This window comes from Schistocerca serialis, chromosome 7 (assembly GCF_023864345.2).
Source record: "Schistocerca serialis cubense isolate TAMUIC-IGC-003099 chromosome 7, iqSchSeri2.2, whole genome shotgun sequence".
Lineage (NCBI taxonomy): Eukaryota > Metazoa > Arthropoda > Insecta > Orthoptera > Acrididae > Schistocerca > Schistocerca serialis.
Genome location: NC_064644.1, coordinates 309,097,295 through 309,124,184, shown reverse-complemented (window position 1 = coordinate 309,124,184; position 26,890 = coordinate 309,097,295). Strand labels below are relative to the sequence as shown.

Sequence of the window (26,890 nt, the reverse complement as noted above, 5' to 3'; positions counted from 1 at the left end):
GAGAAATGCGTACCATCACGTTTCGACTTTGACAAAAGTCGGATTTTAGCCTATCGCGATTGCGGTTTATCGTATCGCGACATTACTGCTCGCTTTGGTCGAGCATCGTGCAGCCACGTCTCGATCCCTGAGTCAGCAGATGGGGACGTTTGCAAGACAACAACCATCTGCACGAACAGTTCGACGACGTTTGCAGCAGCATCGACTATCAGTTCCGAGACCATGGCTGCGGTTACCCTTGACGCTGCATCACAGACAGGAGCGTCTGCGATGTTGTACTTAACGACGAACCTGGGTGCACGAATGGCAAAAGTCATTTTTTCGGATGAATCCAGGTTCTGTTTACGGCATCATGATGGTCGCATCCGTGTTTGGCGACGTCGCGGTGAACGCACATTGGAACCGTGTATTCCTCATCGCCATACTGGCGTATCACCCGGCGTGATGGTATGGGGTGCCATTGGTTACACGTCTCGGTCACCTCTTGTTCGCATTGACGGCACTTTGAACAGTGGACGTTACCTTTCAGATGTGTTACGACCCTTGGCTCTGCCCTTCATTCGAACCCTGCGAAACCCTACATTTGAGCAGCATAATGCACGACCGTAAGTTGCAGGTCCTGTAAGGGCCTTTCTGGATACAAAAAATGTTCGACCGTTGCCCTGGCCAGCACATTCTTCAGATCTTTTCACCAATTGAAAACGTCTGGTCAATAGTGGCCGAACAACTGGCTCGTCACAATACGCCAGTCACTACTCTTGATGAACTGTGGCATCGTGTTGAAGCTACATGGGCAGCTGTACCTGTACACGCCATCCAAGCTCTGTTTGAGTCAATGCCCAGGCGTATCAAGGCCGTTATTACGGCCAGAGGTGGTTGTTCTGGCTTCTGATTTCTCAGGATCTATGCACCCAAATTACGTGAAAATGTAATCATATGTCAGTTCTAGTATAATATATTTGTCCAATGAATACCCGTTTATCATCTGCATTTCTTCTTGGTGTAGAAATTTTAATGGCCAGTGGTGTAGATTAAGGCCAATTTATACGGCCGCCGTTAGATTTCTTCTAGATGATAAGATGTTATGACTACCTTCCTCGTACATATTTTTGCATTAATCATTATTATTCCGTTGTCAGAGATGAGTACTTATTAGTATGGATTATAAATGAACATGTTACACGAAAACGTGTTATCATAATAGATATTTCAGCGTTTGGACACGGTTCTCGATTAGTGCACCTGTCATCTCCGCAGCACTAACGTCCCCGGAGCAGAAATCGCCACCCGGCGATCGTTAAGCGCTAGTGACAGGGAACAAGGGCTGTGCGCCCCGGCAGCACCTCCGGTGGCGGACATAATGGCGGCCCACCCCAAAGTGAATTAGGTAGGGCGGCAGCCACGCGCCCCCAAATTATTGCCACGTTATCGCCCGGCGAGGCAGCGCGCTGTGCGGTCCCGCAGCTGCCGAGGGGGTGTCTGCCCGCACTGCGGTCAACCCCGACCCCACCCCATCCTAATGGTTGCCGATGACAACACTCTTATCTGGCGGCGGCCGCATCTGCCGGCAGTCACTGATTTATACCGATTACGGAGCTATCTGGCGGGTCTTATATAATCTGACAAAGAAATCTGGCCCTAACAGGGAGGCATGTACACTACTGGCTGGCGATAATCTCTCTAAATGATACTTCTGCATACTTGCTCTGCAAACCACTGTGATGAACTTGTCAGAGGATGCTTAGAATTGTGTCACCTGTCAATTTTTTTTCCGTTTCATAGTAGAGCGCGAGAAAAACAACCGATTCAGCCTTTCTACCTATTCTTTTATTTTTCAGAGTGAAGGTCATGATCTGATACAGACTGTGTTTTTTTTTCAAACTGAGGTGCAGGGGAACAGTAGCACAGCCATAGATAATATTTTTATTCATTCTTCATTACTAGAAGGGCTTCCTGTTACTAAAAGGGTGAAATGTATTTCAGACCATGATGCACAAATTTTAACACCAAAACGCTTTTGTACTCAATCAAATGTCACATATAATTACAATCCATGTAGGAACGCTAACCCTATGACAATAGAAAGTTTTTTAGGCCTCGCTAAGGAACAAGAGTGGCAGGATGTGTACAGTGACGATAACATAGATGACAAATATAATGCTTTCCTTAACACATTTGTCATGCTCTTTGAGAGTTGCTTTCCATTAGAACGGTCTAAACGGTGTAATAGCAGTAAAAGTCAGCCTGGGTAGCTCACTAGTGGGATAATGATATCATGTGGAACAAAGTGGGAATTATATCAAAATGTTAGAAGTAGTCACAATCAAGACACAGTAACCCATTACAAACAGTATTGTAGGGTGCTTAAAGATGTTATTAGGAAGGTAAAGAGTATGTGATACGCAAATAGAATAGCTAATTCACAGGATTAAATTAAAACCATATGGTCAGTTGTGAAAGAAGTGTCTGGCCAGCAACACAAGGTCGACAATATAAACTCAGTTCGTAGTAAAAATATTTATGTTGCTGATAAGTCGGATATATGTACAGTATTTAACAAACATTTTCTGAGCATTGCTGGTGAATCAAATAAAAACTTAGTTTCTATAGGAGATCAATTAACTCTCTTAGAAAATGGCCTTTTCGAGACTGGTGTCTGAAATACTACTCTGTGATACTGACAAGGGGGAGATTGAGTCAATAATTAAATTATTGAAGACTAAGGACTCTCATGGATATTGTGGGGTACCTAATTGAATATTAAAGTACTGTGCTGAAATGTTAGCCCTGAACTTAGCCACATTTGTAATTTTTCCTTTAAGAATGGTCAGTTTCCTGAACGATTAAAGTACTCAGTAGTAAAGCCGCTTTATTAAAAGGGAGAAAGAGATAACGTAGACAATTTTAGACCTACCTCTACGCCGTCAGTGTTTGCTAAAGTTATTGAAAAGGTTGTGTATGTAAGGGTAACTGATCATTTTGTATCACATAATTTGCTATCAAACGTACAGTTCGGGTTTAGAAGTCGTTTAACAACTGAAAAGGATATATTCTCTTTTCTCTGTGAGGTGCTGGATGGATCAAATAAAAGGTTTCGAACGCTAGGCATATTTTTTTATTGCTCCAAAGATGGACCATTAAGGAATACAGGGAGTAACTCACAATTGGTTCACCTCTTACTTTAAGAAAAGACCGCAATAGGTCATTATTCACGGTGTAGAAAATGGCTGTGATATGGGGTCTGAGTGGGGTACAGACAAGCAGGGATTGCCCGGGGATCAGTGTTGGGGCCACTCCTGTTCTTTATTTATATATATGATATGCCCTCTAGTATTACGGGTAGTTCTAAAACAGCTCTGTTTGCTAATGACACTAGCATTGATTCTGTTCCAAATGGTGCAGTTCATGGCATAAGTTCATGACTTGTAGAAAATAAACTAACGCTAAATCACAGTAAGACTCAGTTTTTATAGTTTCTAACACACAATTCAACAAAACCCGCCGTTTTAATTTCACAGAATGGGCATATGATTAGTGAAACTGAACAGTTCAAATTTCTAGGTGTTCAGATAGATAGTAAACTGTCATGGAAAACCGAGGTTCAGGCTCATGGTCAAAGATTTAATGCTGCCATTTTTACTATTCGAAAGGTATCTGAAGTAAGTGATCGTTCGACACGAAAATTATTCTGTTTTGCTTATTTTCATACGCTTATATCTTATGGCATTGGGGTAACGCTTTACATTATAAAAGGATATTTTTGGCTCAAAACCGGGCCGTTCGGGCAATTAGTGGTGTTAAGTTTACGAACCTCTTGTCGACCCCTGTTCACTAGTCTGGGTATTTTGACACTGCCCTCTTGATATATATAATCTTTACTGTCGATTCTTGTTAATAATATCAGCTTATTGCCAAGAATTACCAGCTTTTACTCAGTTAATACTCGGCAGAAACTCAATGTGCATTTGGATCGCACTTCCTTAAGTCTTGTACAGAAAGGTGTGCAGTATACTGCTGTATCCATTTTCAATAAGCTAGCACAAGAATTCAAAATTCTTAGCGGTAATCTACGCGCTTTCAAATCGAAACTGTAGAGTTTACTCATGGGTCGCTCCTTCTATTCTGTCGAGGAGTTCCTTGAAAAATGAAGCTGATTCTTATGTTATATTGTTGATTGTGTTTACTTAAACTTATGGCTTGACTTTTTTGGGATCATAAACGTTTTATTTTATCTGTTATTACTTTTGTGTTGTAATTTCATGTACTGACACCTTCCATGACCTTGAAGATTTGCTCCTCAATTTGGTCCTACGAAACTAGACGTGTAAATAAATAAACAAATGAATAAAATGTATGGTTCTTTTAATTAACGTCGTAGTGAAAGTAACAACACGAAAAAGTATTACCCACCGTTTAGTTTTCTAAAACTGGTAGGAGTCAAACACTGGGGTCTTCCTAAGTACCAGGTGGTCGTAATTAAAGCGCAGCTACTCACGGAGGTCAAGTGTGTGCTGTAATTATCGTATGGCAGCGAAACTTGCTAGCTACATTAACGCATTAATTCAAAACCGATTTACACCGGAAAAACAATTTAGTTCCAACTGTGGCCTTGAGATGAAAATCTGCCGCTCTACACTGTCTGCAAGGGTGAGCTTGGTATGGCACCTGGAAGAGAAGGCGTCCTATACCTGTGGAGGTTATTGACGAGGTTGCTGTTGCTGAAACTGACCATACAGCACGTGCCCCGGGTATTGCTGGTACTCTTGCAGTGTCATCACAATCGTCCATTCCATGGTCAACGGTACGAAAAGTTTTGCGGTCTATTTTACACTGGTTTCCGTACAAGATTCAGAAGCGCATTCTGAAACCACTTGATCTGCAGTGACGTTCTCAATTTGCTCTTCGGATTCTGGTAGGGATAGAAGAATATGACATGAGGCCGGCCGATATTCTACGTAGTGGCGAAGCACATTTCACACCACGTGTTACGGTGAATACACAGAACTTCCGAATTTGGGCTACTTGATTGAGAAGTAGCGGCTGCGGTCCCGGAAACTCACATACGGCCGGGAGAGCGGGGTGCTGACCACATGCCCCTCCATATCCTCATCCCGTGACGCCAGTGGGTTGGGGATGACACGGCGGCCGGTCGGTACCGTTGGACATTCCAACGCCTGTTCGGGAGGAGTTAGTTAGTTAGTTTATTCTTGGTCCGTTCTTCTTTGAAGAGAATACACCCAGAGGTCCAGTTAAGTATACCATAATGTCTGCACGTTATTAAGATCTCCTTGTACAGCATGTCCTTCCTGCTTTGTAAGAGCGCGACTGTGTGGAAACACTGTTTTCATGCAAGATAAGGCAACCACATGTCACTCGCCCAGTGGAAGATTTGCTTACTGCAACCTTCCACGAATGTGTTAACTCCAGATGTTTTCCAGCTGCATCGCGTTCAAGATCACCTGATCTGAATCCGTGTGACTTTTGGCACTGGGACCGAGCGAGGTGGCGCAGTGGTTAGCATACTGGACTCGCATTCGGGAGGACGACGGTTCAAACCCTCATCCGGCCATCGAGATTTAGGTTTTCCGTGGTATCATTAAATCGCTCCGGCAAAATGCCGGGATAGCTCCTTAGAAAGGGCACGGCCGATTTCCTTCCTCCTCCTGGACACAATTCGAGCTTGCGCTCCGCCTCTAGTGACCTAGATGTCTTGATGGCGTTAAACGCAGTCTTCCTTTATTCCTTCCTTCCGGCTCTGGGGATACCTAAAAGAAAGCGTTCACGAGGTTCATATTCGGTCTGTACTTGACCTGAAGACCAGTACATAGGATTACGCTGCTCAGCTTTCATTGTAACTACTGCGAGCAACCGCTGATGACGTCGTTTTACGGATGCCGTATCTCATCTCCAGAACTCGTATTGAACAAATTGTGTAAGCGGCGGTTAGCAATAAAATCAATATTTTACCGTCTCACTTGTTTGACCTTGTCTGTCCACGACCTCCTCCGTAGTCCGCTCCTCCACTACATACGGAAACGTTTCTATTCGTCTTTCTTGCATTCAAAGCGCCAATTTGCATCTGGTGGCTATAATTTGAACTAATTTTTTTCCATGGTAGATCGGTTTCACATTAACGCATTAGCATTTCTGTCAAGTTTCATTCGCAGACGACAATTACAGCCCACACTGGAGCTCTGTGAGTAGCTCCTCTTTAATAACAACCAGCCGGTACCTCCAGGGTTTCTGAAGATGATAAGTACATATAGAAAACATACATATATCTTTATACAGAGCATCTCTCCAAATTTTTAACTCGCATTACAGGCACCGTTTGTGACACAGTGAACATCAGTATGTGCATGCGATCGATGGACACGAACTGTCTGGAAAGGCACGACATAAGCTCGCTTTACAAATTTGTTCATCGGGTTGCCTATCCGCAGGAACGAACTAATTCGGCAGTACATAACCGAATGTATCAGAGGATTAACAATGAAGCTAGAACACTGTGTTCTAGCTTCATTGTTAATCCCATTCATGCGCACTGTTTGTGATGGAACTTTTATAAGCCTGTGTCATGGACATGGTACATTCCTTTTCGTGGACTATGGAGGAAATGTGCGTTTTAATAGAGCTAACGTGGGAATTTTACGCGCGCCCGTTGAGTAAACAGTGTGATTTACGAACTAGAAACATCCCTCAACTGCCGCTGGAGAGCATTGCGATCGCGTATACCACATTGGGGCCCACATACCGTACGCACAAGTTGCATCGTGTCTGAGGATTCAGCAGCACGTTGAGCTCGGCACGCTCAACGTTAACGTTCAATAGCACGGTCCGTGTGCCGACGGCTTAAGGCTACGTAAAATACACAATTGTTCTAATTACGTGCAAAACAAACATCCGAACAAACAAAAAAGTAAACAGAAGTCGTTGGCTCCCATTTTCTCTCTTACACACTCATTTATGTTTCTTTTCCTACCAATGCTACTAATATTACCGGTAATCCTGCCATTTACTAAGTGATTTACATAGCGTGTTGTTACAGGGCCACTGTAATGTTCCATCTTAGAGTATCCTACAGGACACTGTAACAGGTGGCGTCAGTGATGTTGTCACAGCAGTGTGTGTTCCCACCGTCGAACTCGGCGAGCTTTGTCTCGCGTTCCGCGGCAACAAACACTGCCGGCTGCCGCGGCATCCCGAGGGCACGCGAGTGCGTTTACAGCGCCACTCGTTTGGCAGCACGCGACTGTCCCCGGGACAAAATGAATGTCCGGGCACAAGGGGGGCGTTGTGCCGGCGCACGAGCGGCGCACTTAGTCCTTCGTCGGGGTCATCGACGTTTAAAGGGCGCGTTAATAGTCCGCGCGAACAGCGTGGCCGGAAGAGTGAGCGCAGTTAAAGAGTTACTGTGTCTGCAGCGTGGGAACTCACGGCGGGTGGTACACGAGAGGCACCAAAAGGGAAACATACATTACGTGAGAAAATTGCAGAAAACGAGGTCACAAATTCACAGAGTGCGGATCCAGAGACACAGTCAACTGCATCCCTTTGAAAAACCGAGGAAATGAGTTAGGGGGTTAGTGTGTGGCACATAAAATACACTACTGGCCATTAAAATTGCTACACCAAGAAGAAATGCAGATGTAATTCATTGGACAAATATATTATACTACAACTGACATGCGATTAAATTTCACGCAATTTGGGTGCATAGATCCTGAGAAATCTGTACCCACAACAACCACCTCTGGCCGTATTAACGGCCTTGATACGCTTGGGCATAGAGTCAAACAGAGCTTGGATGGCGTGTACAGGTACAGCTGCCCATGCAGCTTCAACACGATACCACAGTTCATCAAGGGCAGTGACTGGCGTATTGTGATGAGCCAGTTGTTCGGCCACCATTGACCACACGTTTTCAATTGGTGAGAGATCTGGAGAATGTGCTGGCCAGGGCAGCAGTCGAACATTTTCTGTATCCAGAAAGGGCCGTACTGGACCTGCAACATGCGGTCGTGCATTATCCTGCTGAAATATAGGGTTTCGCAGGGATCGAATGAAGGGTAGAGCCACGGGTCGTAACACATCTGAAATGTAGCGTCCACTGTTCAAAGTGCCGTCAATGCGAACAAGAGGTGACCGAGACGTGTAACCAATGGCACCCCGTACCATCACGCCGGGTGATACGCCAGTATGGCGATGACGAATACACGGTTCCAATGTGCGTTCACCGCGATGTCGCCAAACACGGATGCGGCCATCATGATGCTGTAAACAGAACCTGGATTCATCCGAAAAAATGTCGTTTTGCCATTCGTGCACCCAGGTTCGCCGTTGAGTACACCATCGCAGGCGCTCCTGTCTGTGATGCAGCGTCAAGGGTAACCGCAGCCATGATCTCCGAGCTGATACTCCATGCCGCTGCAAACGTCGTCGAACTGTTCGTGCAGATGGTTGATGTTTTGCAAACGTCCCCATCCATTGACTCAGGGATCGAGACGTGGCTGCACGATCCGTTACAGTCATGCGGATAAGATGCCTATCATCTCGACTGCTAGTGATACGAGGCCGTTAGGATCCAGCACGGCGTTCCGTATTACCCTCCTGAACACACCGATTCCATATTCTGCTGACAGTAATTGGATCTCGACCAAAGCGAGCAGTAATGTCGCGATACGATAAACCGCAATCGCGATAGGCTACAATCCGACCCTTATCAAAGTCGGAAACGTGATGGTACGCATTTCTCCTCCTTATACGAGGCATCACAACAACGTTTCACCAGGCAACGCTGGTCAACTGCTGTTTGTGTATGAGAAATCGGTTGGAAACGTTCCTCATGTCAGCACGTTGTAGGTGTCGCCACCTGCGCCAACCTTGAGTGAATGCTCTGAAAAGCTAATCATTTGCATAACACAGCATCTTCTTTCTGTCGGTTAAATTTCGCGTCTGTAGCACATCATCTTCGTGGTGTAGCAATTTTAATGGGGACCGACTAATTGACAGCATTGACTATGGAGAATGTTCATAACTGGTATCGGGATAACCCTAACTCCGACCTTGAGGATATGATGAAGAACGACAAAAAAAATTCTTTCCTTGTTTTCTTTTTTTGAGTCATCTATTTTCTGACTGATTTCGTGCCGTCCACCACGAATTGCTCTCCTGCGTTAACTTCTTCATCTCAGAGTAATAGTAGCACCCCACGTTCTCAATCTATGTATTCCAATATCTGTTTTCCCTACAGTTTTTACCCTCTAGAGTTCCCTCTAGTGCCACGGGGGTTCTTCCCTGATGCTTTAACACATGTCCTGTCATCCTATCGCTCCTTCTTGTAACTGTTTTCCGTACGTTACTTTCTTCGACGATGCAGCGGAGAACCTCCTCATTCGTTACCTTAGCAGAAGTTCGAACGTGGTGGGGAAGCTAGAAAATCTGAAAATGGTAATATTATGGCTCAATCTAGATATAGTGGGGATCAGTGAAGTGAAACGGAAAGAAGACAAGGATTTCTGGTTAGATGAGTGTAGGGTAATATCAATAGCAACAGAAAATGGTATAACGGGATTAGGATTCGTTACGAATAGGAAGGTAGGACAGAGAGTGAGTATTGTGAACAGTTCTTTGACAGGGTAGTTCTCATCAGAATCGACAGCAAACCAACACCGACAACGATAGTTGAGGTATACATGCTGACGTCGCAAGCCGAAAATGAAGAGATAGAGTATGTGAGGATATTGAATGGGTAATTCAATACGTAAAGGGAAATGAAAATCTAACAGTCATGGCGGGTTGGAATTCAGTCGTAGGGGAAGAAGAAGAAGAAGAAGAAGAAGAAGAAAGGCTACGGGACAATATGGGCTTGGTAATAGGGATGAGGCAGGAGAAAGGCTAAGTTGAGTTCTGCAATAAATTTCAGTTAGTAATAGCGAATACTCTGTTCAAGAATCACAAGAGGAAGAGGTATACTTGGAAAAGGTCGGGAGACACTGAAACGTCTCTGTTAGATTCGTTTCATATTATTTAACTTGTATTTCGTGCTTTCACGTTCAATTTATTTTTGCACTTTGTGTTTGTCCCCATTCAGTGGCACACAATTACATTAAAGCATCAATTTTTCGAGTAAGCATCTAACCCTATGTAGATTACCTACATTTCGAGCTCCCAAATTTCTTTTCTCTCTTTCATATCTGTGTGAACGAGTGAGTGTGTATGGTAGCAGTACAGCATCTGACTGCCTGCTGTAGTAGCAACGTTGTAGTGAATGTAGCTTTGTCAGTTAAGTCAAAGAGATTTGTACGCTTTCGGTGGTCATTCGACAGTAGTTAAGTTGGTGGCGAAGAGGGCCCCTCTGGTCTCTTCCGGCTACCTGGGGAAGGTCGTTGCAGGAAGAGCGTGCTCTCGGCACTCGGAACTGGACCTCTGGCGCTAGTGAGCATGTTAATGTTTGATTGTGTGCAGGTATTCCAACTGGTGCACACTTTTGATCTGCTAGTTCATTTTCAAGTTCGGTAGTCGAATTCTTACATTTTTCAGAAAATATTTTTCTGTATGTAATAAGTTATTTCCGGTTCACGCTTTGTGTAAGCTGGAGATGTGATGTAGGAAGTCCGTTACGCCAGCACAGGTTTAAAATTCAGTTGTTTGACTTCTGTTTTAACTGTAATGTATGTGTGAACTATCTTCGTCTGTGTATGTGTGTTTTATTTCTTCTATTTCTCATTTAGTTTCAGTTTTAAGATTGTGTAGCTTTTTTGATACCAAATGGCGGTGATTCCACCGCGTGTAATTTTCAGTGCCACCTTGAATAAGGTCTGTTCTTAGTTCCGCGTGAAATTTTGTTGCTATTTGTGTCTGTACGGTTTACATGTCTGTTCTTAGAGTTCTCACGAGTATTAGTAATTGTACTTTGTTCATGAATATTCACGGCATTTGCGGGTTTTTCATGCGAGTGTGCTTTAATTTCTTGTGCATCGTGATGCAGATAAATTTCTTTGTCGGAACGTGTTCCGTAGTATTCTTATTCACAATAATTCAGTCATAGCGGTAGGGATGAACCTTTGTGCCTCTGACTTACTGTGACGGGCAAAATTCTTTTTATCTCTGTTCTTGTATGTGTCTCGTGTATGTTTGCGTGGACTTTTCCCGTGCGCTCGTAAGATTTCCTTTTCGTATATTACCGCAATGTACCTCAGCATTTAATATAATATAAGTGAGTTAATTAATTAAATAACAGGCAACGACAGATTACAGTTTGTGAATTTTTAATATGTTTTTTATTTTAATAAACTGTGCTAAACTGTGGTGACTGTTTCTCAGACAAACCCGTTCTCTTTTGTGAGATTATTATTAATACAGCTCACCTGGCGTTCCTGAAGCACAAAAGGCAGCTCTTATATTTTTAAACTTCTGTCCGATTATCTTATTCTTTTTGTTGAGGCTTAAGCTCCTGCTTCCTCTGAATTATTGGACTTAACATTTGTACTTAAATTGTCCCATATGCTTATTCCAATTATTCACTTGAATCTTTTTGTTAATAGTAATACGTTAGTTATGCTTACCAATTCAGTGATTAATTCAGTTCTTATGTTAAATTTTCCCAATTTTAATTAAATTGGGTGGCGATCCAGAAAAATTCTATGCCACACGAAACTTACAGTAGGCTGCAGAGTTACACATTGCCTAACTTTCCCAAATTTCTGTTCGCAAAACGCTTTCCAGATAACTATTCACCCATTAATAACCATATAACACGGGAAGATTTCGGCTAGATTACATCGTGGTCAGGCAAATATTCCGAAATCAGATACTGGATTTTGAGGCATACCCTGGAGCAGATATAGACTGAGACCAGAATTTAGTAGTTACGACGAGTAGGCTCAAGTTCAAGAGGCTAGTGAGGAAGAATCAAGGTGCACAAAAGTGGGATACCGAAGAACTAAGGAATGAAGAGATACTCTTGCAGTTCTCTGAGGCTCTAGATACTGCGATAAGGAATAGCTCAGTAGGCAGTTGGGTTGAAGAGGAACGGATATCACAGAAGTTGGAAAGGAAAAACATAGATACAAAGTATCTAACTGCGAAGAACCCATGGGTAACAGAAGAAATACTTCAGTTGATCGATGAAAGAGGGACGTATAATAACGTTTCTGGAAATTTAGGAATAGAGAAATATAATCACATAGGAATGAAGTAAATAGGAAGTGCAGGCATGCTATGGCAAAATGTTTACGTGAAAAATGTGAAGAAGTCAAAAAACAAATGATTGTCGGAAGGACTGACTCAGCTTATAGAAAAGTCAAAACAACCTTTGGTGAAATTAAAACAAGTGTGATAACATGAAGAGTGCAATGGGAATTCCACCGTTAAATGCAGAGGAGAGAGGGATAGGTGGAAAGAGTACGTTTAGGCCTCTATAATGGGGAAGACTTGTATGATGACGTGATAGAAGAAGAAACAGGAGTTGATATAGAAGAGATAGAGAATCCAATAGTAGAATCACAATGTAGAAGAGCTTTGGAAGACTTAAGATGGAATAAGGCTATAGGGACACACAAAATTCCGTCAGAAATTCTAAAATAACTGGAGGCGGCGGCAACAAAACGATTATCCACGTGGTTTGCAGAATGTATGAATCTGGCGATATACCATCTGACTTTCGGAAAAACGTAATCCACACAATAACGAAGATTGCAAGAACTAACAAGTGCGAGAATTATCGCAAAAAAACCAGTAAAAGATAAAATGGCTCCAAGCGCTATGGAACTTAACATCTGAGGTCATCAGTCCCCTAGACTTAGAACTACTTAAACCTAACTAACCTAACGACATCACACACATCCATACCCGAGGCAGGATTCGAACCTGCGACCGTAACAGCAGCGCGGTTCCGAACTGAAGCGCCTAGAACCGCTCGGTCACAGCGCCGGGCAATTATCGCATAATCAGGTCATGCGTTCAAGTTGCTGACAAGAATAATCTACAGAAGAACGGAAAAGAAAATTGAGAATGTGTTAGATGACGATCAGTTTCGCTTTAGTAATGTTAAAGGCTCCAGAGAGGCAATTCTGACGGTGCGGTTGATTACGGAAACAAGACTAAAGAAAAATCAAGACACGTTCCTAGAATTTGTCGACCTGTAAAAAGCTTTCGACAATGTCAAATGGCGCAAGATGTTCGAATTCTGAGAAAAATGGGGCAAGCTATAGGGAAGGACGGGTAATTTATGATATGTACAAGAATCAAGAGGGAATAACAAGAGTGGTCTACCAAGAAGGAAGCGCTCCGATTATAAAGGGTGTAAGACAGAGATGCAACCTCTCGTCCCCACTGTTCAATCTATGCAATGACGAAAATAAAAGAAAGGTTCAAAAGTGGAATTAAAATTCAAGCCTAAAGGATGTCAATGATAAGATTTGCTGACGACATTGGTATTATCAGTGAAAGTGAAGACAAATTACGGGATTCACTGAATGGAATGAACTGTCTGATGAGTACAGAATATAGACTGAGAATAAATAGAAGAAAAACGAAAGTAATGAGAAATAGGAGAAATGAGCACAGCGTGAAACTTAAAATCAGCATCGGTGATCACGAAGCAGAGGAAGTTAAGGAATACTGCTACTTAGGCGGCAGAGTAACCCGTGGCGGACAAAGCAGGAGGACATATAAAGCAGACTAGCAGTGGAAAAAAAAGGCATCCCTGGCCAAGAGAAATCTACTGGTATCAAACATAGGCCTTAATTTGAGGAAGACATTTGTGAGAACGTACGTTTGGAGTACAGCATTGTATAGTAAAGGAACATGGACTGTGGGAAAACCGGAATAGAAGAGAATTGAAGCATTTGAGATATGTTGCTACAGAATAATGTTGAAAATTAGATGGACGGAGGAGATAAGGAATGCGGAGGTTCTCCGGAGAATTGACGAGGAAAGGAATACATGGGTAACACTGACAAGAGGAAGGGACAGGATTGTAGGAGGTCAGTTAAGACATCAGGGAATAACTTCCACAGTACTAGAGGGAGCTGTAGAGAGTAAAAACTGTAGAGGAAGACAGAGATTGGAAGACATCCAGTAAACAATTGAGGTCCTGCTACTCTGAGATGAAGAAGTTGCAGAGCACCACATCTCAAACGCTTCGGTGCTCTCTTGTTCCGGTTTCCCAACTATCCGTGAGTAACTACCACAAAATGCTTCGCCCCAAACGTACATTCTCATAAATTTCTCCATGATATTAAGGAGTATGTCGGATACCAGTGGAATTATTCTTGCCCAGGAATGACCTGTTTGCCAATGTTAGGCTGATTTTTATGTCCTCTTTCCTTCACCCGTCTGGGTTACTTTGCTTCCAAGGTAACAGAATTCCTTAACTTCGTCTACTTCCTGATCTCCCCAAGTTTGATGTTACGTTTCTTGTTATTTTCCGTTCTGCTGCTTCGCATTGCTTTCGTCTTCCTTCTTTTGACTCTCAGTCGATATTCTGTACTTCATTGGCCTGTTCATTCCATTCAACTGATCCTGTAGTTCTTCTTCACTTTCACTGATGATCGCAATGTCGTCACCGAATCTTATCATTGCTGAATTTTAATTCCACTCTTGAACCTTTCATTTTTTTTCCATAATTGTTTGCTAGATGTAAAAATTGAACAGTAGGGGTATGACTCCATCTCTATCTTACACGAAACAGGGCGTTGAATATCGTCGACATACTATTGTGCTGTAAGATTGGTTCGGATGACAGCCAAAGGGGTCTGGAATAAGAAGGAAAATCAATAGACGATTCAATTAATCACTGTCTAGAAATTAGCGTACAATACAAGAATGCTATTGCCATCATATTAGATACTGCACATGTTTTCGACAGCCTGGTGGCTAGTTGTGTTTTCGAGATTAAAGACAACTAGAGGTACCACAGTTCCTGTATAACAGTCCCTTAGACTACTCTAGGAACATAGTAGCAGACTGGCAAGTAATGAAAATAATTACCAAGAATTGCCCTCTGGGGTCGATCTGTGGACTCATCTTCTAGGACACAACTATTGAACCCCAACTTTACCTACTGTAGGGGGATAATAGGACAGATGGAGTTGTTGCATATGCAGATGATCTACTAGTAGCAGTCTCAGCAAACAACCAGTTAGAATAAAAAACCATTGACACACTAAACACAATGTGAACCGCAAACAAACTCAAGATAGCAGACACCAAAACAATATGCACATTACTGAAGGGTCGACTGAGAAGGGATCCTTCGGTAAAAACAGAGGACACAGAAATAAAAGCCACTCGTTACGCGTTATCTGGGACTACACATCGATGAAAGATTAAATTTTCATGGGCACATCAAAAGGACTATAGAGAAAGCAGAAAAATTATTACACGGACTGGCAAGGCTAAACTCAAAGGAACATAGACTACATTTATCACTTACACGAACACGCAACTCTGTGCTCTTCGAATCAATATTTGCTTTGCAGCCAGTATACGGGCACACTGATTAACTCGCGTCACAAACAGAACAGCTGTTATACGAGGGCAGAGACGTGCCCTGCTTAGATTGTCAGGGGCGTTCGGCACCACATCAGCATAACACTGATACCTGGAATACGCCTGATTGATATTACTATTACATATTGAGTTACAACGCGATGGTTAAAAGCGGTAAACTAGACCGGGTTAGTCTGGTAGCCTGTGTGACTATCAGCAAAAGCACCAACTTAAACGTTCTCAACTGTGGGAGAGATCAAGCGATCTCGCTGACCAAGGTAGGGTTGGGCAAGCACGATCAGTAGCATTAGAAACTCTCCCCGTGTGCAGGAGGGTATTATCTAGCTGTAATTTAAGTGCAGGATGGCTTGTCATGCAGAGCAATAAAACGGGGCGTAGAATATCATCGATGTACCGCTATGCTGTTAAGATTGTGGCGCGAATGACAACCAAAGGGATCCTGCTATGAAAAGAAATGGCACCCCAGAACATCAGTTCTGGCTGTCGGGTCGTAGGGCGGGCGACCGTCAGGTTGGTATCCCATTGCTATCAATGGCATGTCCAGGCACGTCTTCAGCCTAGAATCTCACTAACTGGAATAGAACCGGCGATATTCTACGTCCAGTTTTGTTGCTCTACAACCATTTTTTTGAAACTGTAATAATTTGTTTGTATGTACATGTACATCCCATTTACCAATTTACGTCCCTTTCCCATAATTCCTAGGTACACAACATATCTAATGAAGGCGAAATTTACGAAGCCATTAGAAACGTTTATCATAGGAAGCACCTAAACAAAATATCAAACGAAATTTCAAAATGAAATACAAAGAATACCTTCATACCAGGCCATACAGAGGGCAAGTCAATATGCAGCACATCGGGGGAATCCATAGCGTGGAAGAAGAAGAAGAAGAATGAGGAGGAGGAGGAGGAGGAGAAGACACTAACATATTACCTGTGAGCTCCAGACACTTTGACAACAGATAGATTGCATATCGATGCGTTAGTCTAAATAGAGATCAGTTATTGTTATCGAAAGGGTTTAAAACTGTACGTAAGTGCAGGGTGTATCAAAATGTACTTTGAAAATTCGTTCAAACTTATTCGTACGACTGACAGTCTGAATGGCATCTTGAAGGAAAATAGATCAGTTTTGACTCTATTTAATGGCACCACCACCAGCGCTAACGGCGGCTGCAGAAGATGCGGCTGCCTTTACCGGTCCCGAACATGCTCGCTGTGTATTTTGGTTTGAAGAGCCGAAGTCTGCGACAACTGTGCGACGTAATTTTTTACAGCTTACGGTATAGATTTCTCCAGTAAGTCTACTGTTTATGAGTGGCATAAGCGTTTACTGCAGCTGCATGTTCAGTAAAACATAAACGCTCGTAAAGCAAGCGAGACAATGCTTTGTGAACACTCCTACAAAATCGACCCTTGTGCTTCTCGATAGCTGGGTGTCCCTCAAATAACTGTTTGGGGTGTGTCATGAAAAAGGTCGCATCTCAAAGCACTCAAGTTTACAATGGTGCAAAACTTATAAGGCAGTGATTGAATTCCACGTAAGGACTTTTGTGTGGACATGTTATGTCGACTGGATGTAGATGAAGGTTTAACCAGGAATGATTAAGGATTAAGGTTTATTAAGGATTATCCTTAGAGATGGTATAACTTCTCACTGACGTGATAAAGTTAATAAACACAACTGTAGCACCCGTGGCAGTAAAAATTCTACGAAAATCCCTTTAATATGAACATGCTGGCCCAAAATTAAGTGCATTTTGTGCATTGAACAGAGCAAAGTTTACAAACCTTCCGTTTTCCAAGTGAAAACTGTCAACGAAACAGTGTACTTAGATATGCTGAAAAACTTTTTTATCTCCCAGACAGACGTTGACGACTAAGAACGCAGTATACAGTTTAAGCAAGATGGCGCATAGCCACACTACCTTTCTGCCGTCCGGCATTTCCTAAATGTCTGCTTTCCAGTTAAGTGGATGGGGCGAGGTGCATGATCTCCATGTTTGCTATAACTGACACTTCTTGACTTTTTGTTTTGAGGATTAACTAAGGATACCGTGTTTACTCCAGCCTGACTGAAGCTTACTGAAGCTCAAAGCTAGAAACTATCTCACAAATGAACAAGTCACACGTGACATGCGGCAGGGAGTTTGGCAAGAAATCGTCTTAAGATGGGATGTGTGCTATAAAACCAATAAAAGTCACATGAACTTGTTTAGGTATAAAGTAAAAAAATTGATGTATTTTTCTATAAAATGGAACAAAAACCATGTCTGTAAGTTATGTGAATAAATCAGTATGAGTTTTCAAACTTGTAGTCCTTTTTGATACACCCAACAGTGCCTATGTATTAGACTGGCAATGGCAAGGAAAGAGTTTCTGAAGAAGAGAAATTTGTTAACATCTAGTATAGATTTAAGTGTCAGGAAGTCGTTTCTGAAAGTATTTGTATGGAGTGTAGCCATATATGGAAATGAAACATGGTTGATAAATAGTTTGGATAAGAAGAGAATAGAAACTTTTGAAATGTGGTGCTACAGAAGAATACTGAAGATTAGATGGGTAGATCACCTAACTAATGAGGAGGTATTGAATAAATTTGGGGAGGAGAGAAATTTGGGGCAGAACTTGATTAGAAGAAGGGATCGGTTGGTAGAACATGTTCTGAGGCATCAAGGGATCACCAATTTAGTATTGGAGGGCAGCGTGGAGGGTAAAAATCGTAGAGGGACGCCAAGAGATGAATATACAAAGCAGATTCAGAAGGATGTAGGTTGCAGTACTTATTCGGAGATTAAGAGGCTTGCACAGGATAGAGTAGCATGGAGAGTTGCATCAAACCAGCCTCTGGACTGAAGACCACAACAACAATATGTATTGTTACCTCAGACACTATAAACCATTAACTAACCTTAGTTCTACGTGTATTGTCAAATTGCCCTGCCACTAACACATAATCAAGCATGGAGGCTGGGGGTCAATGGCTAGACGACAGATGCAGTGGTATTCTTTCACCGACACCAAGGGGTAGGCTCTGACATCTATCTTCAATCCTATCGTCTCCTTTTTTTTATAAAGTATCGAACAATTTATTTACATTTTCATTACACAATACTGTTATTTTATTATAAATACGTAAAAAACTGCTACAACAACAAAAGAAAGAATAGTAAAATAAATAGCCCGCCTTCAAGTGGCAAACACGAGCACCATGTGGACGCAGAGATTAGTGTTGTGCATTTGGTTTCTTCAAGTTCGGCAGCAGACGCAACCACTATGAGGTCAAAAACGAACCACCACAAGAATTTAGGCAGTAGGTCTTATACTGAGCAGAAAGTGAAAAAAAAATGGTCCTAATGTGACATTAGAAAACGGACACTACAGCTGTGGGGTAAATTCGTATCTTCATGCCCCAAAACTTATCATTTATTGTAATGTATGGTGACCAATGGGAAGGGGACGGTTTTCTAATGGACTGTAATATGATACACTACAGAGAAAAAAACTTTCATTTGTAGAGAATTTTGAACATGGGTACCTTCAGTAACTGTTCATGCAAGAGCTTCAATGGATTAGAATTAGCTGCCAACCAGTTGCAAAATACAGGTTTATTAAACTTTGACCATAGTTTTAAAACTGTCTTCTTCTGAAGGCAGCTATTGTACGTAGAATCTCATTATCTATATACAGCGTGGGAGTCGTTGTCTCTGTCTAATAATACATATGCGTATCATCCACTTAATCACCATTGAAAATACGTGGTATAAAAGTAGTATTTTAAATGGTGATTAAGTGGATGACACGCATATGTATTACTAGACAGAGTCAACGATTTCCACACTATATACAGATAATGTGATTTTTCGTACAATACCCTCTGAAGAAGACAGTTCTAAAACTGTCGAAACTATGGTCGAGGATTACTTAACCTGTATTTTGCAAACTGGTAGGCTGTATTTACAGTCCATTGAAGCTTTGTTTATACAAAGTAAGGTTAAGATCTATTTCGCTTATGCGGTCACTTACGAAAAAATCGAAAAATTGTATCATTCAAGTGGCCTCTACTCTATCAAATACAATTTTGTATTCTCTGCCAGAAGTTACTCATAACTAGGGCTCACAGACGTTCTTCCATAAAACCCACAGTTTTCAACTCCATTACGTTTTGAAGTTTGTGAACACAGCAAGCTCTTTTCAAACTCTCCCACAAGGAATAATTACAAGTGGACACGTGTGGCGATCTTTGTGGCCATGGTATGTGACCGAAACAAGAAATGAGATGACCAGAGAACCTCATAACTGCTGTAAGTGTACACGTTGTTGTCTTTTGCCTGTTGAAGGGGTGGAGATCTATAGTTGGATCCTTAAATTAAATCAGTTTGACACTGTAATATCTGATACATGTAAATTATCACTCATCAGATCAATGATTAAGGAATGCATCTGACTAACAAATTAAACTATGATCACAATTTATTCAGTTTATTATTCGCAAGTAATCAAATCTCGCAAAAAGCGAATTTAACAATGACTGAAATCACTAAAGTACTGGGGGGGGGGGGAGGGGAGTGTGGGGCTGCCCTCCCGTCCGTCCCCCCTCCCCCCATCCTAGATTAGCCTCTGATTTCAGACTATTGGCTCCTAACCCTTTCCATTCGATGTTTTTCACCTCGTACTGAGAGTGCACTGGTAATATTTGCTCTGAAAATAACCTCTATTACATATAATGAAATTATGCCAAGGCGAAGTATAAACTAAACAATTAAACAAACTATACATACACTATAGCACTGAACACGTCATGTTTCTTCTTTCATTTCATGTGTTTCGCCAGTGAAGCCCTATATTTCTTGAACGCGTGGAATTTTCAGACGCATTCACATGGACTGATTATCTGCAACACGTGCCGCAGTAGTAAAGTTTACCTTATACAATCTTTTACCTTTCTGTTGCAGCACAATCTTTACTGTTACTCTTTTCATTGAGTAAGTGAGGTATGGCTGCTTTGAAAGTATTTCCTCGTCATCGAAAGTAGAGGTCTTCCCCCTTCCGCACATTTCCAACCAAAGCTTTGAGAAGTGCCCCTCTGTATCTCTTGTGGCTGAACATTGGTTTCTGGTCGGAAGTAGCATCCACGCAGTAGATAATGAAGCTATTGACTACTGCGACCTCCAACAGCCAGAATAACACCTAACACCACCCTTTTCTGATTTCCTTATGAAGCTGTAGGATGCACAATACTGATCACTACTACTAAAACTTGTAGACTCTGGGTGTTCATCTCTATCAATTTCTATATTTTTTCCTTGACTGTCACTGTTTTGTGAATAATAATTACTGTTGCCATTACTCAGATCACTCATACCACTAACACTTTCATTCAGTATCCCCAGGATTACCACGTAAATTCGCCATTTGTGTTGTTACAGTTCCAACACCGCATTCGGAGTGAACTAGAAACGTGAAAACGAAAGAACAGCGGTATGTTTTCGACAAATGCGTGCGACTGGTCCCGGAGGAGGTTCGAGACCTCCCTCGGGCTTGGGTGTGTGTGTTTGTCCTTAGGATAATTTAGGTTAAGTAGTGTGTAAGCTTAGGGACTGATGACCTTAGCAGTTAAGTCCCATAAGATTCCACACACATTTGAACATTTTTTGACAAATGCGTCTCCTCGTAGCTACATCGCTTGCCGGCAGATGTCAAAACAATTCGGAGCAAGAAATACGGCAGTGAGAGCCGCGACATACGAGTTATAGCAAACTGAAGTTTATATCGGGTGTCATCCGACATACGAGTATACTGCGATATTTACGTGGCCGGGGCTGCACCGCCGGTCGAGGGCTAAGGGTTAAGATCTGGAGACGCATGAGATGGGCAGGTAGTGGCGTCTCTTGGAAGCCTTATAATGTCTAGAAAAGAAAATAATTCCATTCAATTATCTAAGAGGTGTCAGAAAATAAAAGGTGGCTCACAAACAGTATTTCATTGTAAAGTACACTTTTACATGACCGTATGTCTCGTCGCAGCAATGTGGTAGAAATGCCTTGCTAAACCAAGTGGAGTCTTCTGTGTGGTCATAACACTGAGACTATACCGAAAATACGCTGGCGGTGGTGTGTTAGACGTCTGGTTTATGTCTGATTCCCACCATGTGTGTGTGTGTGTGTTTTGCAGCCAGTCGCAGCACAGCTCCGCCATCTCCGTTCCGCGATAAGAGGCACTCAGCGGAATTAAGGGATGCACGTGGCGGCGCGGCGGTTTGCTGCGCAGTGGGCGAAACCACGGGGCCTCAGAGGCCAGCCTACCGCGGTCGATATTAGTCCAGGCGTCCCTCGCCACTACAGCAGCGCCACTCCCACGCTGATAACGTCGCACCCGGTGGCTTCTGACGTATTGTTCAGATACCGTACTTCATTTCCACGTTGGCACTCACCACTGATTCTTAACAATGAAAGCATGAAATCGTGAACGTACACCCCTATTCGCTTATGACGCGGTCTGCAGCTTTCAGCCTAGGAGGCCGTCGCATGACGGAGACTTTGTTTCTCTCTGTATCTGTCTACAGAAAAAAAGCATAGGTTTTCGGGCCATCTGTTCTGAAGGAAGAAGACTGGGGTTACACGCTCGTTAGATATGGTGTGGTGCTGAAATGAATGTTTCCAGGGAAACAGTCTGACGTCAGCAGACTTCGACATAGTTTATAGCCTACCAGGTCCAATACAGCAGTCGCCCGTTAACAAACAAAAGAATATGTTTGGCTGTTTTTTTCCATCTCGAGAAACCTGTGACTTTCTTCTTCTTCTTGCGTTACGGACTCTGTAGGACCACAGATAGCCCCTTTAGTGAACTGCATTTTCCTCTTCTTCTCCCAGAGCCTGTTCATTCTTTCTCTTCTTCCGAGATCTTCAGTGTCCTTTTCTCCTGTCGGCTCCGCTGGTGACACTTTAATCTTTCCCTGTATTCTTCTCTGTCGTTGATCTCCGGCGTATTGGTCGGTGTATATTTGTTCCTCCAATTTTCCTTTCCTTCGACCTTGATCCCCAATTCCAACCAGTCCTTCCGAAGTTCAACAACCCGCTGTCTTTCCCCTTGTCCTCCCTGTTGTTTCCCACACTCTCTTCGTCATTCTGTCCATACGTATCCTAACTACATGTCCAGCAAACCTTGCCCATTTGACTCTGATTACCCCCATATTGTTATCATGTTCCGGTACAGTTCTTCCTTAGGTCTTAGCATCCATCTCTCTCCACCTATTTTGGGACCTAGTATTTTTCTCAGTATTTTTCTCTCTTCTTTCTCTACATCTACATATAAATCTATATTTATACTCCGCAAGCCACCCAACGGTGTGTGGCGGAGAGCACTTTACGTGCCACTGTCATTACCTCCCTTTCCTGTTCCAATAGCGTATGGTTCGCAGGAACAATGCCGGAAAGCCTCCGTGCGCGCTCGAATCTCTATAATTTTACATTCGTGATCTCCTCGGGAGGTATAAGTTTGGGGAAGCAATATATTCGATACATCATCCAGAAACGCACCCTCTCGAAACCTGGACAGCAAGCTACATCGCTATGCAGAGCGCCTCTCTTGCAGAGTCTGCCACTTGAGTTTGCTAAACATCTCCGTAACGCTGTCACGCTTACCAAATAACCTTGTGACGAAACGCGCCGCTCTTCTTTGGATCTTCTCTATCTCCTCCGTCAACCCGACCTGGTACGGATCCCACACTGATGAGCAATACTCAAGTATAGGTCGAACGAGTGTTTTGTAAGCCACCTCCTTTGTTGATGGACTACATTTTCTAAGGACTCTCCCAATGAATCTCAACCTGGTGCCCGCCTTACCAACAATTAATTTTATATGATCATTCCACTTCAAATCGTTCCGCACACATACTCCGAGATATTTTACAGAAGTAACTGCTACCAGTGTTTGTTCCGCTGTCATATAATCATACAATAAAGGATCCTTCTTTCTATGTATTCGCAATACATTACATTTGTCTATGTTAAGGGTCAGTTGCCACTCCCTGCACCAAGTGCCTATCCGTTGCAGATCTTCCTGCATTTCGCTGCCATTTTCTAATCCTGCAACTTCTCTGTATATCACAGCATCATCCGCGAAAAGCCGCATGGCACTTCCAACACTATCTACTAGGTCATTTGTATATATTGTGAAAAGCAATGGTCCCCTAACACTCCCCTGTGGCACGCCAGAGGTTACTTTAACGTCTGTAGACGTCTCTCCATTGAGAACAACATGCTGTGTTCTGTTTGCTAAAAACTCTTCAATTCAGCCACACAGCCGGTCTGATATTCCGTAGGGTCTTACTTTGTTTATCAGGCGACAGTGCGGAACTGTATCGAACGCCTTCCGGAGGTCAAGGAAAATGGCATCTACCTGGGAGCCTGTATCTAATATTTTCTGGGTCTCATGAACAAATAAAGCGAGTCGGGTCTCACACGATCGCTGTTTCCGGAATTCATGTTGATTCCTACAGAGTAGATTCTGGGTTTCCAGAAACGACACGATACGCGAGCAAAAAACATGTTCTAAAATTCTACAACAGATCGACGTCAGAGATATAGGTCTATAGTTTTGCGCATCTGCTCGACGACCATTCTTGAAGACTGGGACTACCTGTGCTCTTTTCCAATCATTTAGAACCTTCCGTTCCTCTAGAGACTTGCGGTACACGGCTGTTAGAAGGGGGGCAAGTTCTTTCGCGTACCCTTTGTAGAATCGAATTGGTATCCCGTCAGCTCAAGTGGACTTTCCTCTGTTGAGTGACTTCAGTTGCTTTTCTATTCCTTGGACACTTATTTCGATATCAGCCATTTTTTCGTTTGTGCGAGGATTTAGAGAAGGAACTGCAGTGCGGTCTTCCTCTGTGAAACAGCTTTGGAAAAAGGTGTTTAGTATTTCAGCTTTACGTGTGTCATCCTCTGTTTCAATGCCATCATCATCCCGAAGTGTCTGGATATGCTGTTTCGAGCCACTTACTGATTTAACGTAAGACCAGAACTTCCTAGGGTTTTCTGTCAAGTCGGTACATAGAATTTTACTTTCGAATTCACTGAACGCTTCACGCATAGCCCTCCTTACGCTAACTTTGACATCGTATAGCTTCTGTTTGTCTGAAAGGTTTTGGCTGCGTTTAAACTTGCAGTGAAGCTCTCTTTGCTTTCGCAGTATTTTCCTAACTGTTGTTGAACCACAGTGGGTTTTTCCCGTACCTCACAGTTTTACTCGACACGTACCTGTATAAAACGCATTTTACGATTGCCTTGAACTTTTTCCATAAACACTCAACATTGTCAGCGTCGGAACAGAAATTTTCGTTTTGATCTGTTAGGTAGTCTGAAATCTGCCTTCTATTACTCTTGCTAAACAGATAAACCTTCCTCCCTTTTTTTATATTCCTATTTACTTCCATATTAAGGGATGCTGCAACGGCCTTATGATCACTGATTCCCTGTTCTGCGCTTACGGAGTCGAAAAGTTCGGGTCTGTTTGTTATCAGTAGATCCAAGATCTCTATACGTTCTTCCCCATTTCTTCCTAGTGTCATCGTTCAGCAGCATATAATACTGCATTCCTCACCGTTGCCTCGTAGTGGCTTAGCTTTGCTCTCGGATATATTCTTTTTATTGTTTATCTCTTTCGTCATGCAGAAGGCTGACGTTATCTTCTTTATCCTCTCTGTTATTCCCTCCTTGCTCCTGTTCCTTCCTATTATAAATTCTCCCAGGAATTTAAATTTGTCCACCATTTGCACAGTGCCTTCCGGCGTTTCCCAGTATGCAGTAGTATTTAATGTCTTTCTTTTGTTACAGGCGATCCTCAGTCCCACCTTTCTGGCTACCTTAATTAAGTTGTTGAGTTCTGTCTTTGCGTCTTCTTCCGCCTCACTTACTATAGCTACGTCGTCTGCAAATGCTAGGCAGTCCACTTGAGCCCTATTGTCCTTTTTATACCCAACATGGGTCTTTGGTATTCCCATTTCCTCGTTTATTGCTCTCCACTACCTGATCACTTCGTTCAGAGCCATATTGAACAACAATGGTGACTTTCTACTGCAGTAACTGTTTTTGTGTTACTAGTTATAGAACATCTACTATAAAGTGCTAATTGTGTGACAGCGCTTCTCCAAGTGCCCAGTAAGTTACAGTCGTTCAAAACGATAGCCACTGAAAGCGAACAGTATCGTTTATATTGATTTGTAACGTTTTTAATTTTCAATCATTAGAGCCTTGAGATGTATGAAACATCACAAAGTCACATCGTTTAAATATCTAGATAAAGTATATAGATTTTTTGGCGAACCGTTCTGAAGGAATGAAGGAAAGGAAGATTACGAGTGAACATCCCGTTGACCACGAGGGTGATCTAAGGAGACAGAGTTGTGTTGAAACAAAAGTTTCGAGGGAAAGGGAAGAGAGGCGAATTTTCAAACATAAAGAGCCTTGAGACGTATGAAACATCGCACAGTCACGTCGATTAAATATCTAAGCGTAACGTTGCAAAATGATGAAACGTGCACGCGAGATGGCTACTAGAGAAGGCAAATGGTAAACTTCAGTTTATTGGAAGAATTATAGGAAAATCAAGTTTATCTACAAAAGAGGTCGCTTATAGAATACGGTTCGACCCATTCTTGACTGCTGCTCGAATGTTTGGGCTTCCCACCAGGTCGGGAACATCGAAGCAATACAGAGGCGTGGTGCTACATTTGTTACCGGTAGCTGCAATCATCAGGCGAGTATTACGGGGGTACTCTGTGAACTGAAAAAGGAATCCCTGGAGTGAACAGGACGTGCTTTTCATGAAATGCTATTGAGTAAATTTAGAGAACCGTTATTTGCGGCTGACTGCAGAACAGTTCTACTACCACCAACGTACCCTTCCCATAAGGACCGCGGCGATAAGATGACAGAAATCAGAACTCGTATGGAGACGTGCAGACTGTCGTTATCATCTCGCTCTGTTTGCTAGTGTAAGGGAAACAAGGCGACTGGTAGTGGATAAATGTACCGTCCTCCATGCGGTGTATGATGGGTTGAGGAGTACGTATGTCGTATTAGAAGTTCCAGTTACCATTCTCTTTTAGCCTACAAACATTTACAGAAGATTAACATTTCTTTTTAGGAACAAGTAATTAGTAAACAGTAGAGGACATGGCCTTTCGCAGAAACAATAATAGCACAATAACGCTACACTTCCGGCCAAATCAGTTCACGAATGTGAGAAATAGCAAACTAATATGGAACTCGTCTACATATTTTAACTTGCCAAACAAGCCACAGCAACTGTCACCGAAGCAAAAACTGTCACGGAGACTTGACAGTGAAACGACAAAAGCACTAAAA

General features: G+C 42.6%; 1 protein-coding gene across 1 annotated transcript in view; it reads right to left on the bottom strand.

Moving 5' to 3' along the window:
- LOC126413036 (heart- and neural crest derivatives-expressed protein 2-like) overlaps positions 1–26,890 on the bottom strand; it is a 103,349-nt gene that overhangs the window by 15,640 nt on the left and 60,819 nt on the right. Inside the window, exon 4 of the mRNA XM_050082930.1 lies at positions 3,823–3,856. Within this exon, the coding sequence (XP_049938887.1) occupies positions 3,823–3,856 (34 nt within the window). The remainder of the gene's footprint in view (positions 1–3,822; positions 3,857–26,890) is intronic.